Source organism: Lepidochelys kempii, chromosome 1, assembly GCF_965140265.1.
Source record: "Lepidochelys kempii isolate rLepKem1 chromosome 1, rLepKem1.hap2, whole genome shotgun sequence".
In the NCBI taxonomy this organism is placed as follows: Eukaryota; Metazoa; Chordata; order Testudines; family Cheloniidae; genus Lepidochelys; species Lepidochelys kempii.
The window spans coordinates 155,518,249-155,541,121 of record NC_133256.1 but is presented as its reverse complement, the minus strand read 5'-3'; the positions used below and the strand labels follow the sequence as shown (position 1 = coordinate 155,541,121).

The window sequence follows — 22,873 nt, the reverse complement described above, 5'->3', positions numbered from 1 at the left end:
TTATGTAGTCTTAGTGACTACTGTACTGCAGCAAGTCCCTGTACCCCAAGAACTCCAAGAGAATATAAATTCCTTTCTTATGATTAGTTATGGTAAGTGCTACTATCACATTTGGCGGATTCTCAGAGCAGAGTTCTGTGCATTAAATGTATGGTACACACCAATAAATTATAATTTAATCAAATGCTAGAGCTTATTTAAAATTTAATTTTTATCACAGTGTAATGTAATGCATCAATATTTTGGCCATAGAGTTCATTCCTCTGTGGTTAGTAAAGAGAGTGAATTTTCCTCCAGTCAGTTATGTGTTTGAGACACTGCATTTTGCTACATAAAAAACAGACTACGTGTGGTGGATAACTTTATTAGATCTGCAGTAAAATAAAAAGATGCTTCTGTAGTGGGCTTTAATGATAGTGAACCCTTCCATTGCTTTATTTTCTAATGGGAATGTCTGTTGATGCTAAAGCAGCTTATCCAGTGTCTGGAGAGTAGAAAAGCAGTAACTCAAAAATTCATCAAATTTTTTTCCCCACCAAAGTGTTTCTGAAATGGATTGTAGTTCTTTCCCCTCAGTTCCTTAACGTGGTATGTCAGCTATCTTCAAACAAGCAGTCTTTTAGCCAGTGATGATCACTTAACAGAAGATGAGCGACAACACTTCTGCGAAGAAATTTTAAATTTTGCCAACCAGGAAACAGAGGGCAAAGGTGAGACTAGATTTAAATATTTGACCATCTTATTTCAGCTGATCAGATCTTTAATCTTTCTTTTCAAAAGGAGATAGTAAGTTTTTCTGATCAGAGCTCACTGCTCTGTGTGTAACTTCTGGACCACAACCCCCATGTATTCAATTATTTTATTTGATTTAATTTCACTTTTATCTGACAAATCGGGAACTTTTTCCACCTCTCACCTCAAGCCCCTCAAAAGTTTTTAGGGACGTGTGTGTTTTTGGGGGTACTTTTTGAGTGATTTTTTTTCTCCAGTTCTGCTATAGTAGTCCGTTTTTTTTATGGCTGCATCTACACTAGCATATCTTGTATCTATAAAATTAGCTACTGGAGCATTGGTATTAGTGATATAAGATGTAATGTAGACCGGGCATGGGCATTTTTATCAGTGTTGTCTGTCCCCGTCTCTTCGCTACAACTCCCAGCACTGCTTCAGCTAGTGAAGCTCCACTAGTAGTGAAGTATAGCTATGAAGATTGTTAGTGTGGTAAGGTCTTTGTTTTTTCAGATGTTTTCTGCTTTTTGTGGTCTATTAATATATATCCCTTTCTTTTTCTGCATATTGTTGTTCACCTTCTCATCCCCTGAGTTTCAGCTTGTTTCAGTAGTCACGCATGCTCCTGCACAAGTTTGTCCCCAGAAGGGCAGAAACCAATATGAAACTGTCTGGTGGTAACATGGTTCCGGTTGCTTTAAGCGGTAGTTGCACGTAGATGTGACCTAAGTATTCTTTAAGTCTGCTAATGCCCAATGGCCTTTGCTTGGTTGCAACATAAACAGAACCTAACTATCATCTTTGGCTATCCCTCGAAACGAGGATGATGTCTGTCAAAGGGGTTCATTGGTGAGGTTTTTAAGTGGCTGAGGAGCCCAATTCTTGCCCTGTAGATTTTTCCCACAGAAGTGACCGGTGTAATCTTGTAGGAGACATAGTTGTTGACTGGACTGTTATGCCCTTTCTTTCCTCCTTTGTCGCTTCTCTGTCTCATGAGCACATCTGTTCTCCTCAAAGTGAGCTGTGTCTTGGTGTATGGTGTGGCGTCACTTTGTTCTGTTCCGTGCCAAGTCCTCACAGTTTGTTGGGTTGATGCCTCCCTTTTTAAGACGTACTTTCAGTATGTATTAGAAACGCTTCTGCTGCCCTCCGCGAGCATTTCTTCCCTGACTTAACTGAGAGAAGAGTACTTACTTCAAGAGGCAAGTGTCAGGCATACATACACAGTGGCCAGCCCAGCGGAGCTAGTGTTTCATGACCTGCACTTCTATGCTGCTGATGTTGGCTGCAGAGAGAACACTGATGTTAGTATGTAGGTCTTCCCAGCTAATCCTGAGAATCCTCCTGAAGCAGCGCTGCTGGAACCACTCCAGCCGCTTGAGATAACGACATCTGTAGATTATCCAGGTCTCTCACCCATAGAGAAGGGTGCGGATGACAACTGCCTTGTAAATCAAGACCTTGGTACCTGTAAATCCCTATCATTGAAGACTTGTTTGAGTAGTCTTCCAAAAGTTGTGCTGGCAAAGCGGATTCTGTATTCAATTTTTGTGTCAATGCTGGCTGTTTGGGAGAGGTGGCTGCCAAGACACAGAAAATGGTCCACATTTTCCAGGGGTTCTCCGCTGATCGGATTTGTGGAGTACGAAGAGTAGTTTGTGCAGGTGAGGGTTGGTAGAGTACCTTGGTTTTTCCAATGTTGAGAGAGACCCAGGCTGTGATAGGCATCTGCAAAAAAGATTTAAGGCACTTTGCAGGTTGGCCTTGGTGTGTGAAAGAATGATGCAATCATCTGCCTACTGTAGGTCAGTGATGCCAATTCTCATGACCTTAGATTTTGTTTGGAGACATTGAAGATTTGAGTATTGTATGGATCGCCAACTTCTCAATCCTGATTCCGTCAGGACAGCAGTCGTGAATGGGAATCAGAATCACGGTAAGGTAAATGGAGTAGAGTGCTGAAGCAATGACATAGCCCTGCTTGACACCAGTGCAAATGGTGAATGGTTTGGTCTCTGAGCTGTTGCACAAAATGGTGACAGTCATCCCATCATGGAGCAGTCAGATGACGGAAATGAATTTCTGTGGACGGCCAAACCTACATAGCATCTTCCGTAGGGCATCACGATTGATAGTCAAAGGCCTTGGTTAGATCGATGAATGTCGTGAACATTGCTGGTGTTGCTCTCTGCACGATCTGGTGTTGCTCTCTGCACTTCTCCTGAATCTGTCGTACCATGAAGATCGTGTCTATTTTGCCTCCAGGTGACCTGAAGTCACACTGTGATTTGGGGAGGAGTTCCTTGGCAAGTGGGAGGAGGCAGTTTGGTAGGATCTGGGCAAGAACCTTCCCTGTGATGGAGAGGAGAGCAATACCTCTGTAGTTCCCGCACAAAGATTTCTTCCCTTTCTTGAATATTGTAACAATGTTGGCATTCTTAGTCAGGTGGAATTTCTTCGCAGGTCAAGATTTTGTTGAGGAGTTGGCAAAGTTTGTGCTGGAGCATTGTTCCACCAGTTTTAAAAACCTCAGCTGGGATGCGGTCTGGGCCTGGTGCCTTGTGATTTTTTTTGTCTAAGTGATGGCCTGCCAGACTTCCTCAAAAGATGGGCGATTGCAAGGTGTTCCATTGCTCAGCATTCTGGAATAAACTCGATTGTGTCTTCAGAGACCGTGGATTAGTAGGCTCTCAAAAGTGCTCCTTCCAGTGTTGTTTAATAGCTGCATTGTCCTTAAGGAAGGTGAAGGAATCCTGAGAATGTAAGCGGGTTGGGCCTTTGGGGCTTGGCAAATATATAGCTTTTGTTGCTTGAAAGAAGCTTCTCCTGTCATCCTGGTCTACGAAATCCTGGATCTGAGGCCTTCTCTTTCCACCACTTGTTTTTGAGGTCATATAGCCTACTGTGGCTTTAAGCAGGTGATAGGTCTCATGTTTTCATTTGTTAGAGGAATCATTTTGCCAGTTACAAAATGCATTTCTTTTTTGTTGAATTAATGCTAGGATTTCCTCATTGTTTTTGTCAGACCAGTCTTGGTGCCGATGAGTGGAATGTTCTCTGGTTTCAGCACATGTATTGTGAATGGTGTTTTTAAGTTGATCCCAGTGCTCTTGGATGTCAGTGATGTCGGGCAGGTTAGAGAGTTTCTCAGACAGATGTTGCTGGAACATCTCACAGCTGTCTTGGCCTTGAAGTGCTTTGACGTTGTACCGCTTTCGCTTAGTCTTTGGGTGTTTGTGGTGTGGTGGAGCGAGTTGCAGGTATGTGACTGATCTTACTAATTGATGGTCTGTCCAACAGTGGTGGGCATTTCTCCTTGTTCATGTTGTATGGATGTCGGTATAGTCTCGGACTCTGACTATAACATAGTCAAGGAGGTGCCAGTGTTTGGACCGAAGATGTTTCCAGGTGGTCTTAAATTTGTTACTCTGCCTAAAGATGGTATTCGTGATGAGCAGGTCATGCGCCACACATTTGCTAAGAAGAATACCACCATTGGGGTTTACATTTCCCACCCCTTCTTTGCCTATTGTGCCTCTCTAGAGTTGGGAATCCCATCTGTCTCTAGCATTGACATCTCCCAAGAGGATGAGTTTGTTGGCCTTAGGTGTGGTTGTGAGGACTGCATCAGGAGTTCTGTAAAACTGCTGCTTATTGTCTTCCTCATCATTGAGTGTTGGGGCGTATGCGCTGATGACCATGGCATATTGATTGTTACTAAGCTTGAGCCAAAGAGTCATGAGACGCTTGTTGATCCCCACGGGAAGCTGTGGGGAAACTGGTGCACAGGCGGTAACCACACAAAACTTTACAGGAGGAAAACCCTGACCCAGTGGCAAGGAGATCCAAGACAGCCAGGGGCCTCTCTCCTCTTGCAGCCCTCATCCACCTTCACAGCTGCAGAGTACTAGAAGGTCCTCTGTATGCACCCGATCAACTGTTGAGGTCTTTTGATGTTTGGACCACAGTTAGTCAGGAGCCTCACCTCAGACCTGCTTGTTAAGGGGGACACTACCAGGAGTATAAAAGCTCTGAATAATATAGCTCTGAGGGTCTTTAGCCCACGCAAGCCTCACCACCACAACAAGGTTGCAGGTCCATCAGGGAGGGGTTTCGTCTATACCACAAATTGGAACCATGTTGTAACTGTAGTATAGACAAGCCCAAAGGTGGTGTGATCTGGAGTCACTGGGGATGTTACTTGTAAACAAAAATATAGTAATAAACAAGATGATTACCAATTCTATGGGATTTTATAACCATTTTAAGAGAGCCAAGTTTTGAGCCCTCAGTTTCTGCTTCTATGGAATTAGGTGCAGCTCTGAGAGTAGAGGATAGAGCCTGATAGCATCTGTAACTCTGAATTTCCTGGCTTTTACAGGCTTGTTGTACTGTCAGGCAGTGGATACTTTACTATAATGTATGTTTCTGTTTAGTTTTATAACTCATAATAACACTATCTAAATTCTGGTCTGTCCACTTTTTGTAATGGTATTACAAATGGTATTGGGCTGAGAGACTTTTGGAAGCACTTCTTAGTTCATGCATTATTGGCAATAATGGATGATGCACTAATTAACATGTTCAGTTGAATACCAGAAAGGTTCTTTAGTTTTTCCTCACCTTTCTACTTCCCTGTTGCCGCTACCAGGGCAGCTCACAGTTCATCTCTGACCATCTTACACCCCCTGATTTACCTTTCTGCCTTTGGAGCCCACTCCCTGTAGCTCTGAAATCATGCTCTGCAGACTGTTGTCCTGCCTTCTCTAGTGTCAGCCTTGTGCTCCCCTCTGGCTAATGGCTTTTCTTCTGACTGCCTTGATAAATATTTGATTTTCTCCTCTCTACTCCAGCCTGTACTTTGTCCTCAGAAGCATTTACTATGATTTAAACTCCGAGCACACTTCGGGGAAACTTTTTCTGAAGATATACTGCTCATCTTTCAGAGTAACAGCCGTGTTAGTCTGTATTCGCAAAAAGAAAAGGAGTACTTGTGGCACCTTAGAGACTAACCAATTTATTTGAGCATAAGCTTTCGTGAGCTACAGCTCACTTCATCGGATGCATACTGTGGAAAGTGTAGAAGATCTTTTATACACACAAAGCATGAAAAAATACCTCCTCCCCATAGCTTATCTAAAGTGACCACTCTCCTTACAATGTGTATGATAATCAAGGTGGGCCATTTCCAGCACAAATTCAGGGTTTAACAAGAACATCTGGGGGAGGAGGGGTGTTTAGGAAAAAAACAAGGGGAAATAGGTTACCTTGCATAATGACTTAGCCACTCCCAGTCTCTATTCAAGCCTAAGTTAATTGTATCCAATTTGCAAATGAATTCCAATTCAACAGTTTCTCGCTGGAGTCTGGATTTGAAGTATTTTTGTTGAAGAATTGCAACTTTCATGTCTGTAATCACGTGACCAGGGAGATTGAAGTGTTCCCCAACTGGTTTTTGAATGTTATAATTCTTGACATCTGATTTGTGTCCATTTATTCTTTTACGTAGAGACTGCCCAGTTTGACCAATGTACATGGCAGAGGGGCATTGCTGGCACATGATGGCGTATATCACATTGGTGGATGTGCAGGTGAACGAGCCTCTGATAGTGTGGCTGATGTTATTAGGCCAGCAGGAGAGTGGGTTTGTGTGTGTGTGGGTGGGGAGGTGTGTGTGAGAGAACTTGGATTTGGGCTGGAGATGGCCCAACTTGATTATCATTCACATTGTAAGGAGAGTGATCACTTTAGATAAGCTATGGGGAGGAGGTATTTTTTCATGCTTTGTGTGTATAAAAGATCTTCTACACTTTCCACAGTATGCATCCGATGAAGTGAGCTGTAGCTCACAAAAGCTTATGCTCAAATAAATTGGTTAGTCTCTAAGGTGCCACAAGTACTCCTTTTCTTTTTGCTCATCTTTATGTACATATTTCTTGATATTCTGCTTAGATTACAACAGTGAAGACACCTTGGAAATACCATTGATGTGTCATGCTAGGCCTGCTTCCTAGCTGAAATATATATATATATATATATATATATATATTTTAAGTGCCTGTCACCGGTTGTTTTCTGGCATCTAGCAATTATGTAAGAGTGAGGGGAACCTGACCTGGTGCAGAGAGTGGCTCCAGGCACCACTCTGATCATGACTATCATGAGTTTACGTTTGCTACGGTGGTATGTCCTCTGGAATATTCTGTCATGTTAAATTAACTGTTCAGGTGTACAGGAGCATAAAGAATAATAGCCCAGCATTAGTCTTATGATACTGTGCTGCTTAGATTGGGAAATGTTTGCTACATGAGTAAGTGATTCTGAAGAGGTTGAATGAATAATAGATCTTGCTATGGGTACATCTACACTGTCCAAAAAAAGTGCTCTGAGATCCACTCCCCTCACTGGGTTCCAGAGCCTGGGCTCCAATCCAAGTGGGAATGTCTACACTGCTATTTTTAGTCCTATATAGCAAGCCTGAGTCAGCTGAGACTCATACTCGTCAGGGGTGTGGAGTTGTTTTTTTCTTCAGTTTAGGTGTACTATACGGCTTAAAAGCTATTGACACGAACAGTTCCTTTGTCAGATTTTCTCACTACAACTGTATTTGAGGCAGAACTAAAGTTGTAACTTTAAAAAACATTTGTTTTTAGGCGTCAAGAATTTAAAATTTTTTATTCCGTTTAGTTTAAGAGGAAGATAGTGTTTTGTCTCTTTGGTATTGGGGGGGAACATAGTTTTTAAAATGTCTACACTTTTTTAAAAAATGGATTACTGTAAAGGCTAACCTTGCATTACCAAAAGCAGAGTGGAATAAAATACCTTGTTCTTGTCTGTACTTCCAGGTCAAAAGGTTATACTGTCTATGTATTCCTTTGCACAGTTGAAAACTCTACATTTTGACCCTCCAAATGCTGTTATCCATGTGGGTGGAACACTGTCTATTGAGCTGACTTTGCTGAGCCAAATGCCCATCCCAGTTGAAGTGGATCAGATTGCCATCAATGTCCACTTCAGCATTGAGAAAAATAGTTACCGGAAAACAGCTGAATGGCTCACTAAACACAAAACTTCCAACGGTATTATCAGCTTCCCGAATGAGGTTGCCGGTTTCCCTTTGTCAAGAAACAACTTGCCAGCACTGGAGTTATATGAAATGTACGAAAGGAGCCCTTCGGATAACTCTTTGAACACAACGGGAATAATCTGCAAAAATGTGCACATGCTACTGCGAAGGCAGGAGAGCAGCTCTTCTCTGGAAATGCCCTCAGGGGTGACTCTAGAGGATGGGGCTCACATGTTAAAATGTAGCAACATTATACTGGAACCAGGGGTCAATACAATAACATTCAGAACTCAGGTATGTTTTTTACAATTGAGTCAGCATAGCATTCATGAAAGAGAAGATTTAAAAGCACTAACTAGAGAAGGGCATAATGATGGCTAGTGCTATCCAGTGTTGCTCCCCTGCCACAGCTTTGCCAATGCAGCTTAACTCTTCCTGGCTCACCCCTGTTATTGCAGACCTTGGCCGATCATGAAGAGAGGCTGCTAACTCTGCTAAAGTGTGTGGTTGGTTCTCTGGTGTGCAGAAATGAGAGACTAGAGTGATCCCACCAAACTCATTTTAAGTCCTTTTTATTTATCCAGTTATCACTTTCATAAAAATAAAACCCTTATCTAACATCTAACATCTAGAATTCAGATGAGTATTACATCTGTCCCAAACTGCAATGTTCATTGTCCATCATGTTCTAGAAAAGGTAAGATTCTCTTGTTTCATAGTCAGACTTGCTCAGAGTAATGCATAAAAGGTTCCAGGTGGGGAGGTGTTTTTCTTATTGTGTTCTATTACAGGTAATCTTTTTTCCAGTGTCCGTATCTGCCAGATTTAGCTGTAGCGATACATAATCACGTTGGTGGTCGCTTACTTCCAGAGTGTGGTGTGATAGCAGCTATAGTAATCATTGCATACAAAAAGAGGTTAAGATTGCAAAGTCAACCACTTGCTCTTAAGAAATGTCAGAATTAAGGTTGCTTGTGTAACTTTAATTCTTCCCTGTGAGTATGACATTCTTTAGCTATGTTACCACATACTCTTTTCCTCAAAGGATCTCCGTCTCCTTCATTGCAGAAGATGGAAGGTATGTAGTTATTGAAGGAGAGAGCTGCAAGAAGAGAAATATACAGGTACGCCCAGGGCCGTCCCTAGGGGAGTGCAGGGCCCGGGGCAGAAGTGACGAATTCGTCTCTTCCGGGACTGACCACGCCAGCCAATCACACTGGCCTGCAGGGCCCCCCAAAGCGCAGGGCCCCCCAAAGCGCAGGGCCCCCCAAAGCGCAGGGCCCCCCAAAGCGCAGGGCCCCCCAAAGCGCAGGGCCCAGAGCGTTCACCCCAATTTGCGCTACACAAGAGATGGCTCTGGTTAAGCCAATTGAATATTGCCAGGAAAACTGGTTGTATTCCTGTCTCTGCCACAGATTTTTTTTATATGATGCTGGGCAAGTCACTTTAAACCAAAATTCTTAAAGATGGTCACTAGTTGTGTGTGCTTTATTTTCTGGATGCCCTACTTGAAACCTCTGGGGCCTGATTTTCAGAAGTGCGAAGTAACTCAGTTGCAGCTGAAATCACTGAGAGTGTGTCTACACTGCAATTAAAAAGTGCCAGCTGACTCTGGCTTGCAGGGCTGTTTATTTGCATGTACACTGCAATTAAACAGTCCCTTAGCCTGAGCCCAAGTCAGCCAGCATGTGCCAGACACCATTTTTTAATTGCAATGTAGGCATAACTTGAGAGCTGTGACGCTTCATACCTCTAGTAGTAAGGTAGTACGGACTGAAGGAATGAGTGATGGGGTTAGGAGGTCCTGAGTTCTAATCCTGGCTCTGCCACTGACTTACTGTGTGGCCTTAAGCAAATCACTTAGAAAGTCAGTGTCCTCACCTGTAAAATGGGAATAATAGTTACTGACCTGCCTGACAGGGTGTTGTGAGGAATAATTTGGTATGTCTATATAGCATTTAAAATATTCTGAAAAATGCGTATTTCAGAATGCAGCCTCTTGCAAAAAATTTTTTGCCTTAATCATGTTGTGCTTCAGTTCCCTGTCTGTATGTTTTAAAAAAAAATAAATAAAACAAAAATCTTCAGACCTCCAGAGAGGGGTGTTCTTAAACTTGGATACTACAGTGATGAGCACATTGTAGATAAACCACGAGGAAATGAATAATTCTATCTTCAGTGCAGTGTCTCGATGGTGTGCAGTAAATAAAGCATGGGGCAATGCATTGAGTATAAAGAAATATTGAATTTTTGCCTCATTTCCTGAGCGCTGCCCGTCCTGTATACTGAGTGAGGCGAAGGTCCTGTGGATAAAACAGTATGATTTTTGTAATTATACACTGCCTCGAATTAATGTTGGCATTTCCTAAGGTTTTAGTAGTTAACTTTGCAACCTTATACAGAACTGAACAAAAGCAAAACTATAGATTATTTTAAAAATTGAAGGTTTAACAGTGCTGGTCATGGAGGTTTTTTCCAATGTTCTCATAATGATCTGTGTGTTACTCCACTACTCCTGAGACTCAAATTAATCTTTCACTTTTCCATCCCCTTCTCTCATTCTGTCACCATCTCAACATGTAACTTTTCTATTTAGCCTACAGGCTAAGGGCAGTCTGTGCTTTAGTTTTTCAGTCTCTGCAGCATTGAGACAGCAAGCACGAGAGATGTGCTCATACCGGGGCAGGCTGGCACTGTGAGCCTGTATAGGTAGCACTTATCTGCTGGAGATGCAAGTTGGTGCAGCAGGTGCTTGAATTGAGAGCTGGCAACCATGTGATCTGTACACTACCTACTGATCTAATTTTTAGGTTTTTGAATACCTCTTGTGAGTAAGTGACAAGACATATTTAGTAATAAAGGCAGTGCAATGCGATTTGGAGATTTCAGAGGGCTAGGTGGCTGCAGATGCAGTTTCATATAAAATTGGATCCAAGTCTGAAGAACCCGAGTGGGAGAAGGCTGGAGGAGATTAGTGTGCACAGTGTTTTTGGCTTCATGGATGAGGAAGCAATCTACTAAACTGTGGAAGAAGAAAGATGGAATATAAATGAAGATACAATTTACTACTTGAACTATTCTTTGTATCTCATACTATGTACATTTCTGGTGGCCAATATTATAGGAGGGACAGTTAACTTCCTAATTCTCTTCCTGTAGTGAAGGAGAACAGCAAGAGGGAAAATTGTGCTGTTAGATTCCTTCATGCTGAGTGTAGCACCCAGCACCTATCCTCTTTTCCGAAGAACAGGATTTAAATTTCTAGAACTGACAGTATCAAGTAACTTAGATACCACTTGGTGGTATTTTCCTTGAAAATATATTAATTAGAGGTGGAATGTTTATAAAAAAAAAAAAAAAATTGAGCACGCTGCTGTAGGATGATGGCTTCATATTCGATCCCTTACTCCTGTTCGATAACATAACAGGACAAGGGATTTAAATGAAGGGATTAGAGAAACCTTTCTCACTTGTGTATGATGAAGGCCATGTCTACACTAAGCATAGCTGTACTACTGTAGTGCCATAATGTAGGTACTCCCTATGGCACTGGAAGGCTTTTTTTCCATCGTTGTAGGGAATCATCTCTCTGAGCTGTGGTCACTAGGTTGATGGAAACAGTCTTCTGTCTGCTGAGTTGCGTCTACACTGGGGCTTAGGTCAGCCCAGTTACGTTAGTCAGGGGAAGCAACATACCTGTGCCGATCAAAAATTTAAGTGTAGACCAGCCTAACAACGGCACTGAGGGAACAATAAAGGGGAAAGAAAATGCCCCCCTCCATATGGGATGTATATGCACTCTGCTTCGTTTGCAGGTTTTTAAACTGAGCATAGCACTTGCTTCATACTAAATTTGCAGCAGTCTCTCTTAGCCATACTCCAAACTGAACCTCTTTAAATGTATTCATTCTAAAGTTTTATAGCAGGTCAGAAAATGTTTTCTACATTCTTTGGATCCCCTCTCCTATGACTCCTAGGTTTACATTACATGAAATCTCCCATGACATTAGCGCATAATGTGCACTAATGCTTTTGTCCAGTTACAAGCTGGAAAAAGTGGCGAGAAAACACTCAGATGGTGAGGCTTTAAGGTTATAATTTTGGGGCAGGTGCAGTACCACTAACTTACAACTGAAAAATTTTGAATTTGAGTATTCGCTGTGAGACAAAAACCAAATGCTTCAGGCTGCATAGGGTTTGTGTATTATGGGTTAATTCCACATCAGATGTGATGTGATATGGCGCACACAACACAAATCTGTACATTATGCTTAAGAAAATTAGGAGGATTTTTTTTAAAAAAATCTGCTCTACCTTGTGAAAAATTCAAAATACTAGATGTCTTAAAGGTCAGCATTTTCCTTCTGTTAGCATGATGTTGTTCGGGTGTTCAAATGCCCTCCATGCTTTTAACAGGATAAACAGCTGTATCATTTCAGTTGTTTGGTCAATGGACTATAACTGTGCTAGTTTGATTAAAACTAAAGTTCATTTCAAGCACCCAAAAAATTCTAATTCTGCTGTGAGAGCAGCCTATGTCATTAACAAAGATTTATAGCACTTTCAATGCTGTGCAGTAAGAAGTGACAAAAAGGGGAGCAGGGGGAACCACTCCCAAACTTCAAATCTTGTTTATCAGCAGTGACTAACACATTGTCCTTCACCAGGGATAGAACTAATGCATCTTCTAGAAGCACACCTACAGGTGTACCATTTTATTATTTTTTACAATGGTGCTATCCTATCATAGCTAGCCTTAAAGTAGTGTTGTGGGAGAATATGGGATTAAAATATATTCATTAATAGGTGTCCACACAATGTGGAAGAAAGTGTGAAAACATTATAGGCTTATATTGATTTGAAGGTTATTCGTTGCACAGTTTGGGGTTTTATGAATGCTAGCCAAAAAGTCACTCTGCTGTTCGTGACTACCTGGTAAAATCCATAATATCGTAGATGAGCATATTTATTATATTTTAATGTATGTAGCCCTCAGTTCACATGTGTGTGTATGTATGTCTATATATATATATATATATATATATATATATATATATATATATATATATATATATATATGAAATATAAATCCTCACCAGAGTAGGTTGCTATGCTAGGTACTTAGGGTAACAGAGTATTTGAATTGACAGCACTTCCATTTGTTCTTGAATCAAATGGACAACATTCCTGCTTCCCCTCCTCACCCCCCCTGCCATTATTAGGTGGGGTCCTTTGGGATAAACATTTTTACCAGACACTTACGAAAATTGAATTCGGAGTGCTTGGGCAATTTCATGAATTTTTTTCCCCTCTTAATTCTTTTTATTCACCTAGTTGTACAGATAAAAGCATACCAGTTAGAAATGGGCTGAGATGTATTTGTCCCTTATTTGTCAGAAGTTCAGTGGAGAAAACAAAGGGTTTTCTTGAGAAATGTAAAAATAATTGCTAGATTGAAAATCCACTCTTCAGTTTCATTTTTTATTTTTCAAAGGCCAAAGAACCTGGGACATATACTCTCAGGCAGCTGTGCACGTCAGTGCGTAAAGTGCACTTTGTCCTTCCTCACATTTACCCAGTTGTGCAATATGATGTGTACTCTCAGGAGCCCCAGCTAAAAGTGGAGCCATTGACTGGTAAGTAAACTTGTAACACTAAGAATGTGTTGATTGTCCATGTTACTTTCTCATACATGACATGTTTGTTACTTCTCATTTCATCTAAACGAGTTACTTTGCTCTGTCTTTTGCAGCTTCCTTTTAAAACTGCTTCTATTGAGAACATATGAGTCTTTAGGCTTTAGTGAGTCTGAACGCTATCAATCCCACTTGTCAAGTGACATGACAACTAGTATTTGATTGCGAATTTCAGAATCTGGCTTAGTTGGAGTGCATATAGGTGTCTGTATCCTTTTGAAGGATCAAGTGGGGTTTGATCTTGCATCACTGGACACGTTGATGGGGAGAATAGATAGTGATTTGACTGCACCATTGTGAATTTCTTACTAGTTTTGTGACACTGTATTGGCTTTGGTAATTTAGCAAAATCCCTTTACTTTGCACTCTCACCTACCAAAGAGGCTCTGCTCTAACTCCCTTTAAAATGAATAGGAGTCTTTCCTTTGAATTCAGTGGAAGGAGAATCACTAATCTAAGAGCTTTCTATGGGACCCATCACCATGCTTAAGAATGATCCTGGTAAACTAGATTTTACTGGTGAGGTCCTCTAGGCTTCCTGAAGTCTTCTACTGTTCCCCCCTTCCTTAGTAGAAAAGACTGTGCTTGGGCTGTATCTCTAGAACACACATTTTCCCCCTTCTTCATACATCTTCACATATTCTGTATCATTCTGGTTAATATGGGAAAGCTGTCTCAGAGTCCTAAAGGTGGTCAGACTTTGAATTAGTCGACTGCCTCTGGAAGCTTGTTCCACAGCTGCACCTCATTGATTGAGAATGCTTTGACTTCAGGTGAAGGGCAACAGTGAAAATTTCCCAAAATTGAATGGCTGAAACTCTCCCTATTTCTTGGACAATTTCTTAGAAAACTACTCCATAATTGAGCACCAAAAAGTAAAATGTTCAAGTTGATGTTAACATGCACTTGTGTGAAAAATGAGCTATGAATGTTTATTTGTATACTCCTAGCAAACATTAGCAGCTAATTGTAACCATTTAATAACTAGAATGCTGGCATACACTGGCACTGTTTGCTTTCTTTTTCTTCAGACAGCCTTTTGGCTGGTATTCCTCAGAGGGTGAAGTTCACAGTGACTACTGGCCATTATACCATGAAGAGTGGAGATACTCTGCAGCTCAGTAATGCTGATGCCATGCCTTTCCTCTACCATCCAGAGAGCAAAGCATTGATCTATTCCAATACCAGGGGTAAGCAGCATAGCCAAAATCAATTATCTGCCATCAGTCTGTGAAAATGCAGAAATCCTATAAGCATAATGTAAATATTTATTGTATAGCAGCAGAGTGGTCTATAAGATGTTAGAACGTTTGACACCATTGTTGTCAGTAACCATGAATTGGGAACTGGTAACTCAGCATTTCAGAGCACAAAAACTTCTGTAAGTCCTGGCCTTTTTCTACAACTGTTTTGGAAACTGTACATGTGACCAGTTAGATTTAGTGACTTCAGGTATAGGTCTTATCTCAATAACAAAGAATAGATATATTCTGGGAAAGATTAATTTACTGTCTGTGTGCCCTTCACTAGGAAATTAACTTGTCTCATAAGCAACTTTTAAATCAGTGTAGTATATTTGCAAGTGGCACCACGCAACAGAGGAAACCTTAGCAACACTTTCACCTATTGCAAGGAAGGAGATCCTGGGAACACCTTACAGGACCTGTAATGAAGTCCAGTTAGAGTTCTCTGTACCACCCTGTCTAGCTTTGAATTTGCATATTTTGTATAAACAGACAGTTGACTACTTAAGCCTCCTGCACACATGAATCCGTGGTTGAGTTCTCATTGCATTTGATTGCCTCAAGAAAAGTATGAACTTTCAGTCAACCAGATTAGTCCTGGAAATACTGCTTTTTATGGGTCAAGGTCCATGTAGGGAGGAAGGAATGGTTGAGGATTAGAGTGAATTAGACTACTTTTGTGTTGCCATTGTGGGACATTACCTGTACAGAGGCTTTGTACCATAGTAAAAGGTAGATTGTGTCAAACCAACCTGATCTCCTTCTTTGAGAAGCTAACCTTTTTTAGAGAAAGGGAACGCAGTAGATCTAATTTACCTTGATTTCAGTAAGGCATTTGATACGGTTCCACATGGAGAATTATTAGCTAAATTGGAAAAGATGGTGCTGTCTGTAGGAGCCAGCTGAGGTTACTCAATCAGGGTGAACTGCAAACAGAATGGGGCAAACAAACCCCAAACGCTGGTGGATATTCCAATACTTACATTTACCAAGCCAGCATAAAACAGCTTCTATAGTACCTCACTGGTTACTCAGAAGTCCAAATAATGCATTTCCCTTAAAGTACCCAGCCTCAGGCCTCCATCCAGACACACATGTCGAACATATGATGATGAATTCTGAAAATCATATAAAATAAAAGGTTCTCCTGACCCCAAAGGACCAAGTCCCAGACCCAGGTCAAATAATATCTTAGATCTTACTCCAAATACACGCTATAGTCAATTCTTATTAACTAAACTAAAATTTATTAAAAAAGAAGAGTGTTGATTAAAAGATCAAAATACATACAGACTTGAATTCAATTCTTGAGGTTCAGATACATAGCAGAGATGAGCTTGTAGTTGCCAAAAGTCCTTTTAGAAATAGTCCATAGGTTATAGTCCAATGTCCATATTCAGGGTGACCCCAGTCAGTGATTGGGGATCTCAATCCTTATGGCTTAAGGTTTCCCCCTCTTGAAACCCAAAGCAGATCTGAGATGAAGGATTGTGTCCCAAGGTTTTTATAAATTTCCAGCAGCCTTTTGGCCTGAGAAAACAATAGGCTTGACTTTCCTTCTTCCAAACATCATGGCAATTAGCACAGGATAATTTATCCATTAAACAGTTCAGACACAGGTTATCACAACCTTCAAAGAGACATAGACAATAATGCTATTTCAGTCAAGTATCTTCCTAAATACTAATACTCCTTTTATCTTTGAATCAAAGCTATAGCAATAGACTTACATCACAAGACCTGAACAAACATCTACTCTTCTATCTCTAACAATGCAGGCTTGCATTTCAAAGCTCTGTTCATTTACTTATCTTCCTAACCAGTCTCTAAAGTTCAGCCATGGATCAGGTCAGTTTGTGAGTTAAACTCTTTCTGGCCCTGTCACCTTTCAATGAGATATTGTATTATACTCATAATGTCACAGATGGAGATCAATATGAAAATTGAAAGGTGGATAAGGAACTGGATAAAGGGGAGACTACAGTGGGTCACACTGAAAGGTGAACTGTCAGACTAGAAGGAGGTTACGAGTGGAGTTCCTCAGGGATCGGTTTTGGGACCAATCTCATTTAAGCTTTTTATTATTGACCTTGGCACAAAAAGTGGGAATGTGCTAATAAAGTTTGTGGATGACACAAAGCTGGGAGGTATTGCCAATACAGAGAAGAACCAGGATATCATACAGGAAGCTCTGGATGACCTTGTAAACTGGAGTAATAGTAATAAGATGAAATTTAATAGTGAAAAGTGCAAGGTCATGCATTTAGGGATTAATAACAAGAATTTTTGTTATAAACTGGGGACGCATCACTTGGCAGTAACAGAGGAGGAGAAGGACCTCGGAGTATTGGTTGATCACAGAATGACTGAGCCACCAATGTGATATGGCTATCAAAAAAGCTAATGCGGTTTTGGGATGCATCAGGCGAGGTAATTCCAGTAGAGATAAGGAGGTACTTAAGCTTGTACTGTTATACAAGACACTGGTGAGACCTCATCTGGAATATTGTGTGCAGTTCTGGTGTCCCATGTTTAAGAAGGATGAATTCAAACTGGAACAGGTACAGAGAAGGGCTACTAGGATGATCCGAGGAATGGAAAACCTGTCTTATGAAAGGAGACTCAAAGAGCTTGGCTTGTTTAGCCTAACCAAAAGAAGGCTGAGAAGAGATATGATTGCTATCTATAAATATATCAGAAGCATAAATACCACAGAGGGAGAAGAATTATTTAAGCTCAGTACCAATGTGGACACAAGAACAAATGGCTATAAACTGGCCATCAGGAAGTTTAGACTAGAAATTAGACGAAGGTTTCTAACCATCAGAGGAGTGAAGTTCTGGAACAGCCTTCCAAGGGAAGCAGTGGGGGGGCAAATGACATATCTGGCTTCAAGACAAGGCTTGATAAGTTTATGGAGGAGATGATATGATGGGATAGCCTAATTTTGGCAATTAATTGATCTTCGACTATTAGCGGTAGATATGCCTAATGACCTGTGATGAGATGTTAGATGGGGTGGGATCTGAGTTACTGCAGAGAATTCTTTCCTGAGTGTCTGGCTGGTGGGTCTTGCCCACATGGTCAGGGTTTAGCTGATTGCCATATTTGGGGTTGGGAAGGAATTTTCCCTCAGGGCAGATTGGTAGAGGCCCTGGTGGTTTTTTGCCATCCTCTGCAGCGTGGGGCACGAGTCACTTGCTGGAGGATTCTCTTCACCTTGAAGTCTTTAAACCACAAGCTGAGGACTTCAATAGCTCAGACATAAGTTAGGGGTTTGTTACAGGAGTTGGTGGGTGAGATTCCGTGACCTGCGTTGCGCAGGAGGTCAGACTAGACAATCATAATGGTCCCTTCTGACCTTAAAGTCTATGATTCTATGAAAATTATGTAATAATTAAGAAGGTAGGATATGTTTTTTATAAAGCAATGGTTAGTGCGCAGGAAAGTGAAGAATTATTTGCCTCTCTAGCCAATGTTTAATTTAATCATATCCCAGCTTCTCCCAAAGCTCTGCTAGTGCATCTCAATCCTATTCTTCAGTTTATATGTAAAAGCAAGAAGCAAAGACTCAATAGTTGAATAAGGAGAGATTAAAAATAGGATAAATGTAGGCATCCTATGTGAAAATTTTTAAGATATGTCACGAATGCTGGTTAAATCTTCATTATACATAGTCTTGTGTTATCAGTAATGAAGCTTGTGTAAAATGAAAGGAATGAAGTAATAGGATATGAGGAGTCACGGGGACTAGTGGTAAAAAAGGATTGGGTAATGGAGCAGGTGAGGACTGAAGGAACATTGATAAGATTCAGACTAGTCATTAAATTGCTCTGTCAAGAATTTCCTTAAATATTGGAATGGACTACCAAGGAAGGTAGCCAGTAGCCCTTCAAGAAGAATTAGGGAAACACTGGAAATTAATGGAAATAATGAAGGGTAAGGTTCTTCATGATATTGGGTCTTTGACTTGATCTACACTTGAAAGTTATGTTGGCAAAGCTGCATTGGTCAGGGATGTGAAAAAACCCACATGCCTGACCAACATAGCTCTGCTGACAAACACCAGGTATAGACACAGCCATGTTGATGGAAGAATGATTCTGTTGATGTAGCTAACATCATTCGGGAAAGTGGTGTTCCTACATGGACAGAAAAGCTAGTTCTGTAAGTGAAGACTCTATACTAGGGAGGCTCTGCCAGCCTAAGCTTCATAATGTATTTGTAGCCAGAGACTTCATTAAGGAAGCCAGTGTGGAGTTCTTGGAGTTCTACAATGAGTTGTATGGCTGCAGTCCTCACTGACAGGGAGGTGTGAGTTATAGACACTATAGGTACCAAGCCTTTTAGGGCTCCTTCTTGATCAAAGAAGACATTTCTAGCCTTTCAGGATATGATCTCATGACTTGATAGCTAGAGATGAAAAATGGAGGTTGTGGAGGGGAGGAATATTTCTAAAATTACTTCATATTCTACACAATTGTAGAAAAAGTCTCAGAATCATCGTTACTGATCCAGTCTTCTGAAAAGATCACAAGCATCACCTTGCCAGTGGCTCCTGCATATCATGTGATTGAATTTGACCTAGAAGTTATCTATTTGCCATCAACCCCAACAGCTTCAGTGGAAAGTGAAAATCTGGTAAATAAAGAACTGCACAGGAAAAGCAAAGAGAAGCAGAAAACGGACAACTGCATGGCTACAGTTGACCAAAAAGTAAGATGACCAAAAAAGTTAATTTTTTGACCACAAGTGTTTAAATTGACCAAAATTATGAGTGAGAATAACCTACTTGCACAGAACACCTTCTAGCTTAAAGGATATGAAAGCACGTCAGACTGTGTGAAATAGATGCAAATGTATGTGTGCAGAATTTTTAAGGTACGTACAAAAATACACAGAACTTTATAGGTGGATGAGTCTCCCTTCACCAAATACTAGCCTTCTCTGAGGTTTGACATTCTGTGCCAACAACCCAAGTTGGAATTCGGCCAACAGACCATAGTTAACACCCCTACTTCTGTTTTAAGTGCCTGGGATCTTTAATGACTCCAATGATCAAAGCCTCTCTTCTGATCCATCAAAAAGATGTAATTTATGTATGCAGAGTATCCCTGCACCATTCTGGTACACTGCTTCAGTATTAAGAGAAAAGAATGTTCTGATTAAACCAGTAACAACACTTCCTTATACAGCTGGGACTTAATTTGAGCGCTCTGTCCCATGTTACTGATTTTATTGCCCTATGTTTATAACTAAAATGGTCTGCACAATGTACTGGCACTCTTACTTCTCACATGCTTAACTATTGTTAAAAGAAACTGCGGATTGGTTCCATTTGGAAACTAATGGTGGGGGGGGGGCGTTTGGTGTTCATAAAGATTATGAACATATGCATATATGAAAAGTTATTTCACTTAGTGTGTATACACGTTAAGGGAAAATCTGCATTCAGTTCAGGAGGAACTTTTTTGAAGCTCTGTGCTGAAGTTCAGAATGCAGATTAATCATCCCTTACATTATGTTATGAAGTTAATAGGTTTGTTCCATTAGTAATTTATTTTGAGACTGACAAAATCTATGTGGTTATTGCAGTAAGATGCCCCTGGTGGCAGCATTGTTCTCCCTTAATATTTGCCAGCCCTTAAAGAAAGTGCTCTGAAGAGGCAGATCCCATGGATAAGTCAGCTTAGGAGTTGACGTCAGGGAGACACCAAGCTGTGTGTGTGCGTGCGCACGAAAAATCCTCTTCCCACCTTAACAAGCTTAGTTGTTTGATAAATCAATTTTTCCCCCCTTTTGGATGCATTAGGTTTGACTGGTCAAGACAAAGTTTCTGGGAAATGTTTAAGTATTTGGAATTGGAAAATAAAGCCATTATGCATGAATAAGAATTCTATTTCTTTCTTTTCTCCAGGTAACCATTGATTGTCCCTGGTCAATTTACTCCACCATTATTGCATTAACATTCAGTGTACCTTTTAATGCCAAGCATTCCTTACTGTCAGCTGGCAAACGGTAATGTAGTCTTTAAATATTTATAATCTCTTTCCTCTTAGAAAATGTTTGTAGAAGTTGATGTTCTGTATGTAAACTTTCAACATAAGTTTTTATTTTTTGTAAGTGGGTGGTGAGTTTTGCCACTTATGAAATGCTCATTTTTGGATTCACCCATTCTCCCTTTCACACTCCATCAGCAGAACAACAAATACATTATTGGTGGTATATTTTAATCATATAGTCATAGGCTAATTTTCTCCATCTTTTGGTCTCCATGTTAGAACTCAGTAAAGGCAAAACTACTTATAAAAAATAACTGTACCATAGACCTACTTCTGCAGACTCAGATTAGCAATTAAGCAGAGAGGAAAAGAAATAATATGCCAGTCATTTTTACTGTTCTTGCCTGAGTGTCACAATTAGAGAAACTCTGTAGCGAGGATGAAATGTTTTTAATAAAGTTTTCTATGAGCTTGCAGTGAAACTGATATCAATATACAACGTATATTATTGTATGTTCAATGCTTAATTTTCAGGAAATATATACAGGTTTGTGTTCAGAATTTGTCGGAACTCTGTTTCCAGCTTTCAGACAATAACCTAAAAAAATTTGGTAACTGCATAGATCTACAGCTGGTACCTCTGAAGCCAGAATCCCAACAGGTAAGATTCTCCTTGGTGGCTCGTTACCTTTTAGATGTACGGAATAAGATGAGTGTACCAAGGCACAAAATTGAAAAAATTGACACTTATATTGCTGAAATGCTTAGAATCTCGGTGAATGGCTTTCGTAAGAGATAATATAACAAGACTGACACACCCAAATGCAAATATTCAGGTCTTTGCAATCTCTGAAAAACAGATCAGGGTGACCTTCTACTAAAGGGTATTTTGGGAGCTAGGTCACTCACTGCAATAGACTTTCATATCTGCAGACTCAAGATGAAATCCTAATGCGGGTCACAAATTATTAGTTTTTTCTTTGAATGATGTCTCTAAGGGTGCTCCACTCTAGGTACGGCAACAGCCCCTGCACCTGGGATCGGAGATCTTCGTTAGCAGTGCCTATTGAACTGCACACACAGACCTTCCCATCTCATGCCATGAGCTGCGTGTATATATAGCACTTTGCACTCCAACCACCCCTGAGTTCTTTCTTAGACCTTTGGTCTGGGATGGAATCTGCAGAGATACCTGCCTATCCTTTGAGCTATTAAATAGTGCCTTACCTGTTAGTTTTAGTGTAGTAGTTCTTTCCTTCCTTGCCAGCTCCCTTAAAAAAATTAATTCCTTCCTCTTATCCTCCCTGTTAGTTTGTAGCTTAGGACTTAGTTTTCCTGCTCCCTGCTTTTCTCGACGGGGAAGTTTTCTCCCTCACTCTTAGGCCCGGATCTCCCTGGTTTAAGAGATGAGTTTCCTGTGGGACACCTTTCCAGTAACCACGGTCATCCACAGAGCAGCCACTGCCTGGGAGAGGGACACGTCCCACAGAAGTCTATCCATTGCCACAGCCTGACTGCCAGGGCCAGAAAAAACTGGGACATTTGGCTGCAACTTCTCATGGCGAGGTCATTGCATCCAGCATCAGACCCTGGCCTGGACACTTCCCCCGCTAGGTCGTCCACCGACCCTCATTCTCCACGTCCTAAGAGAAAATCTTCCCTTTCTCATGCTGATGGGAAGGAATGGGCTTCCTCATCACCCTCTGAAACACCGCCACCTCTATGCCCTGCAAGGTCAGTAGCCTCAACATCTTCGGGGATGAGACATAGCTCCAGGGCCATCAGAGTACCTCCAGTACCACAGCTAAACAGAGGTCTAAAGACCCTAAATGGGCAGACCTTCAGACATTAGCACTGTCTCTTAGCACCGGAGACTGCAACATGAGACCATCAATAACAGTGCCAACTGCCGGACCAGATCAACTTCGGGCATCATGACCTCAATGAAGCCATCTGCATTGGTGATGTCCATTTTAGCACCGGCCAAGCTCTTGGCACCTACACCTTCGGCTTTGAGCAAACCCATGGCACCAAGCAAGAACTCTACTCCGTCTGCTGGCTGCTCAAGAGAATGCACCTCTCCCTCAGCACCAAGACGTTAAACACAGCAACCAGCAGGAGGCGGCATTACACACC

General features: G+C 41.1%; 1 protein-coding gene across 5 annotated transcripts in view; it reads left to right on the top strand.

Annotated features, from left to right (window-relative positions):
- TRAPPC10 (trafficking protein particle complex subunit 10) overlaps positions 1–22,873 on the top strand; it is a 102,273-nt gene that overhangs the window by 56,937 nt on the left and 22,463 nt on the right. For all 5 annotated transcript variants that reach the window (XR_012160710.1, XM_073359195.1, XM_073359203.1 and 2 more), the window contains 7 exons: positions 598–710; positions 7,575–8,089; positions 13,290–13,431; positions 14,523–14,681; positions 19,222–19,451; positions 20,653–20,753; positions 21,272–21,398. Coding sequence is in view for 4 of the 5 variants with exons in the window: in XM_073359195.1 (XP_073215296.1) it covers positions 598–710; positions 7,575–8,089; positions 13,290–13,431; positions 14,523–14,681; positions 19,222–19,451; positions 20,653–20,753; positions 21,272–21,398 (1,387 nt within the window). In the remaining variant the exon portion in view is untranslated. The remainder of the gene's footprint in view (positions 1–597; positions 711–7,574; positions 8,090–13,289; positions 13,432–14,522; positions 14,682–19,221; positions 19,452–20,652; positions 20,754–21,271; positions 21,399–22,873) is intronic.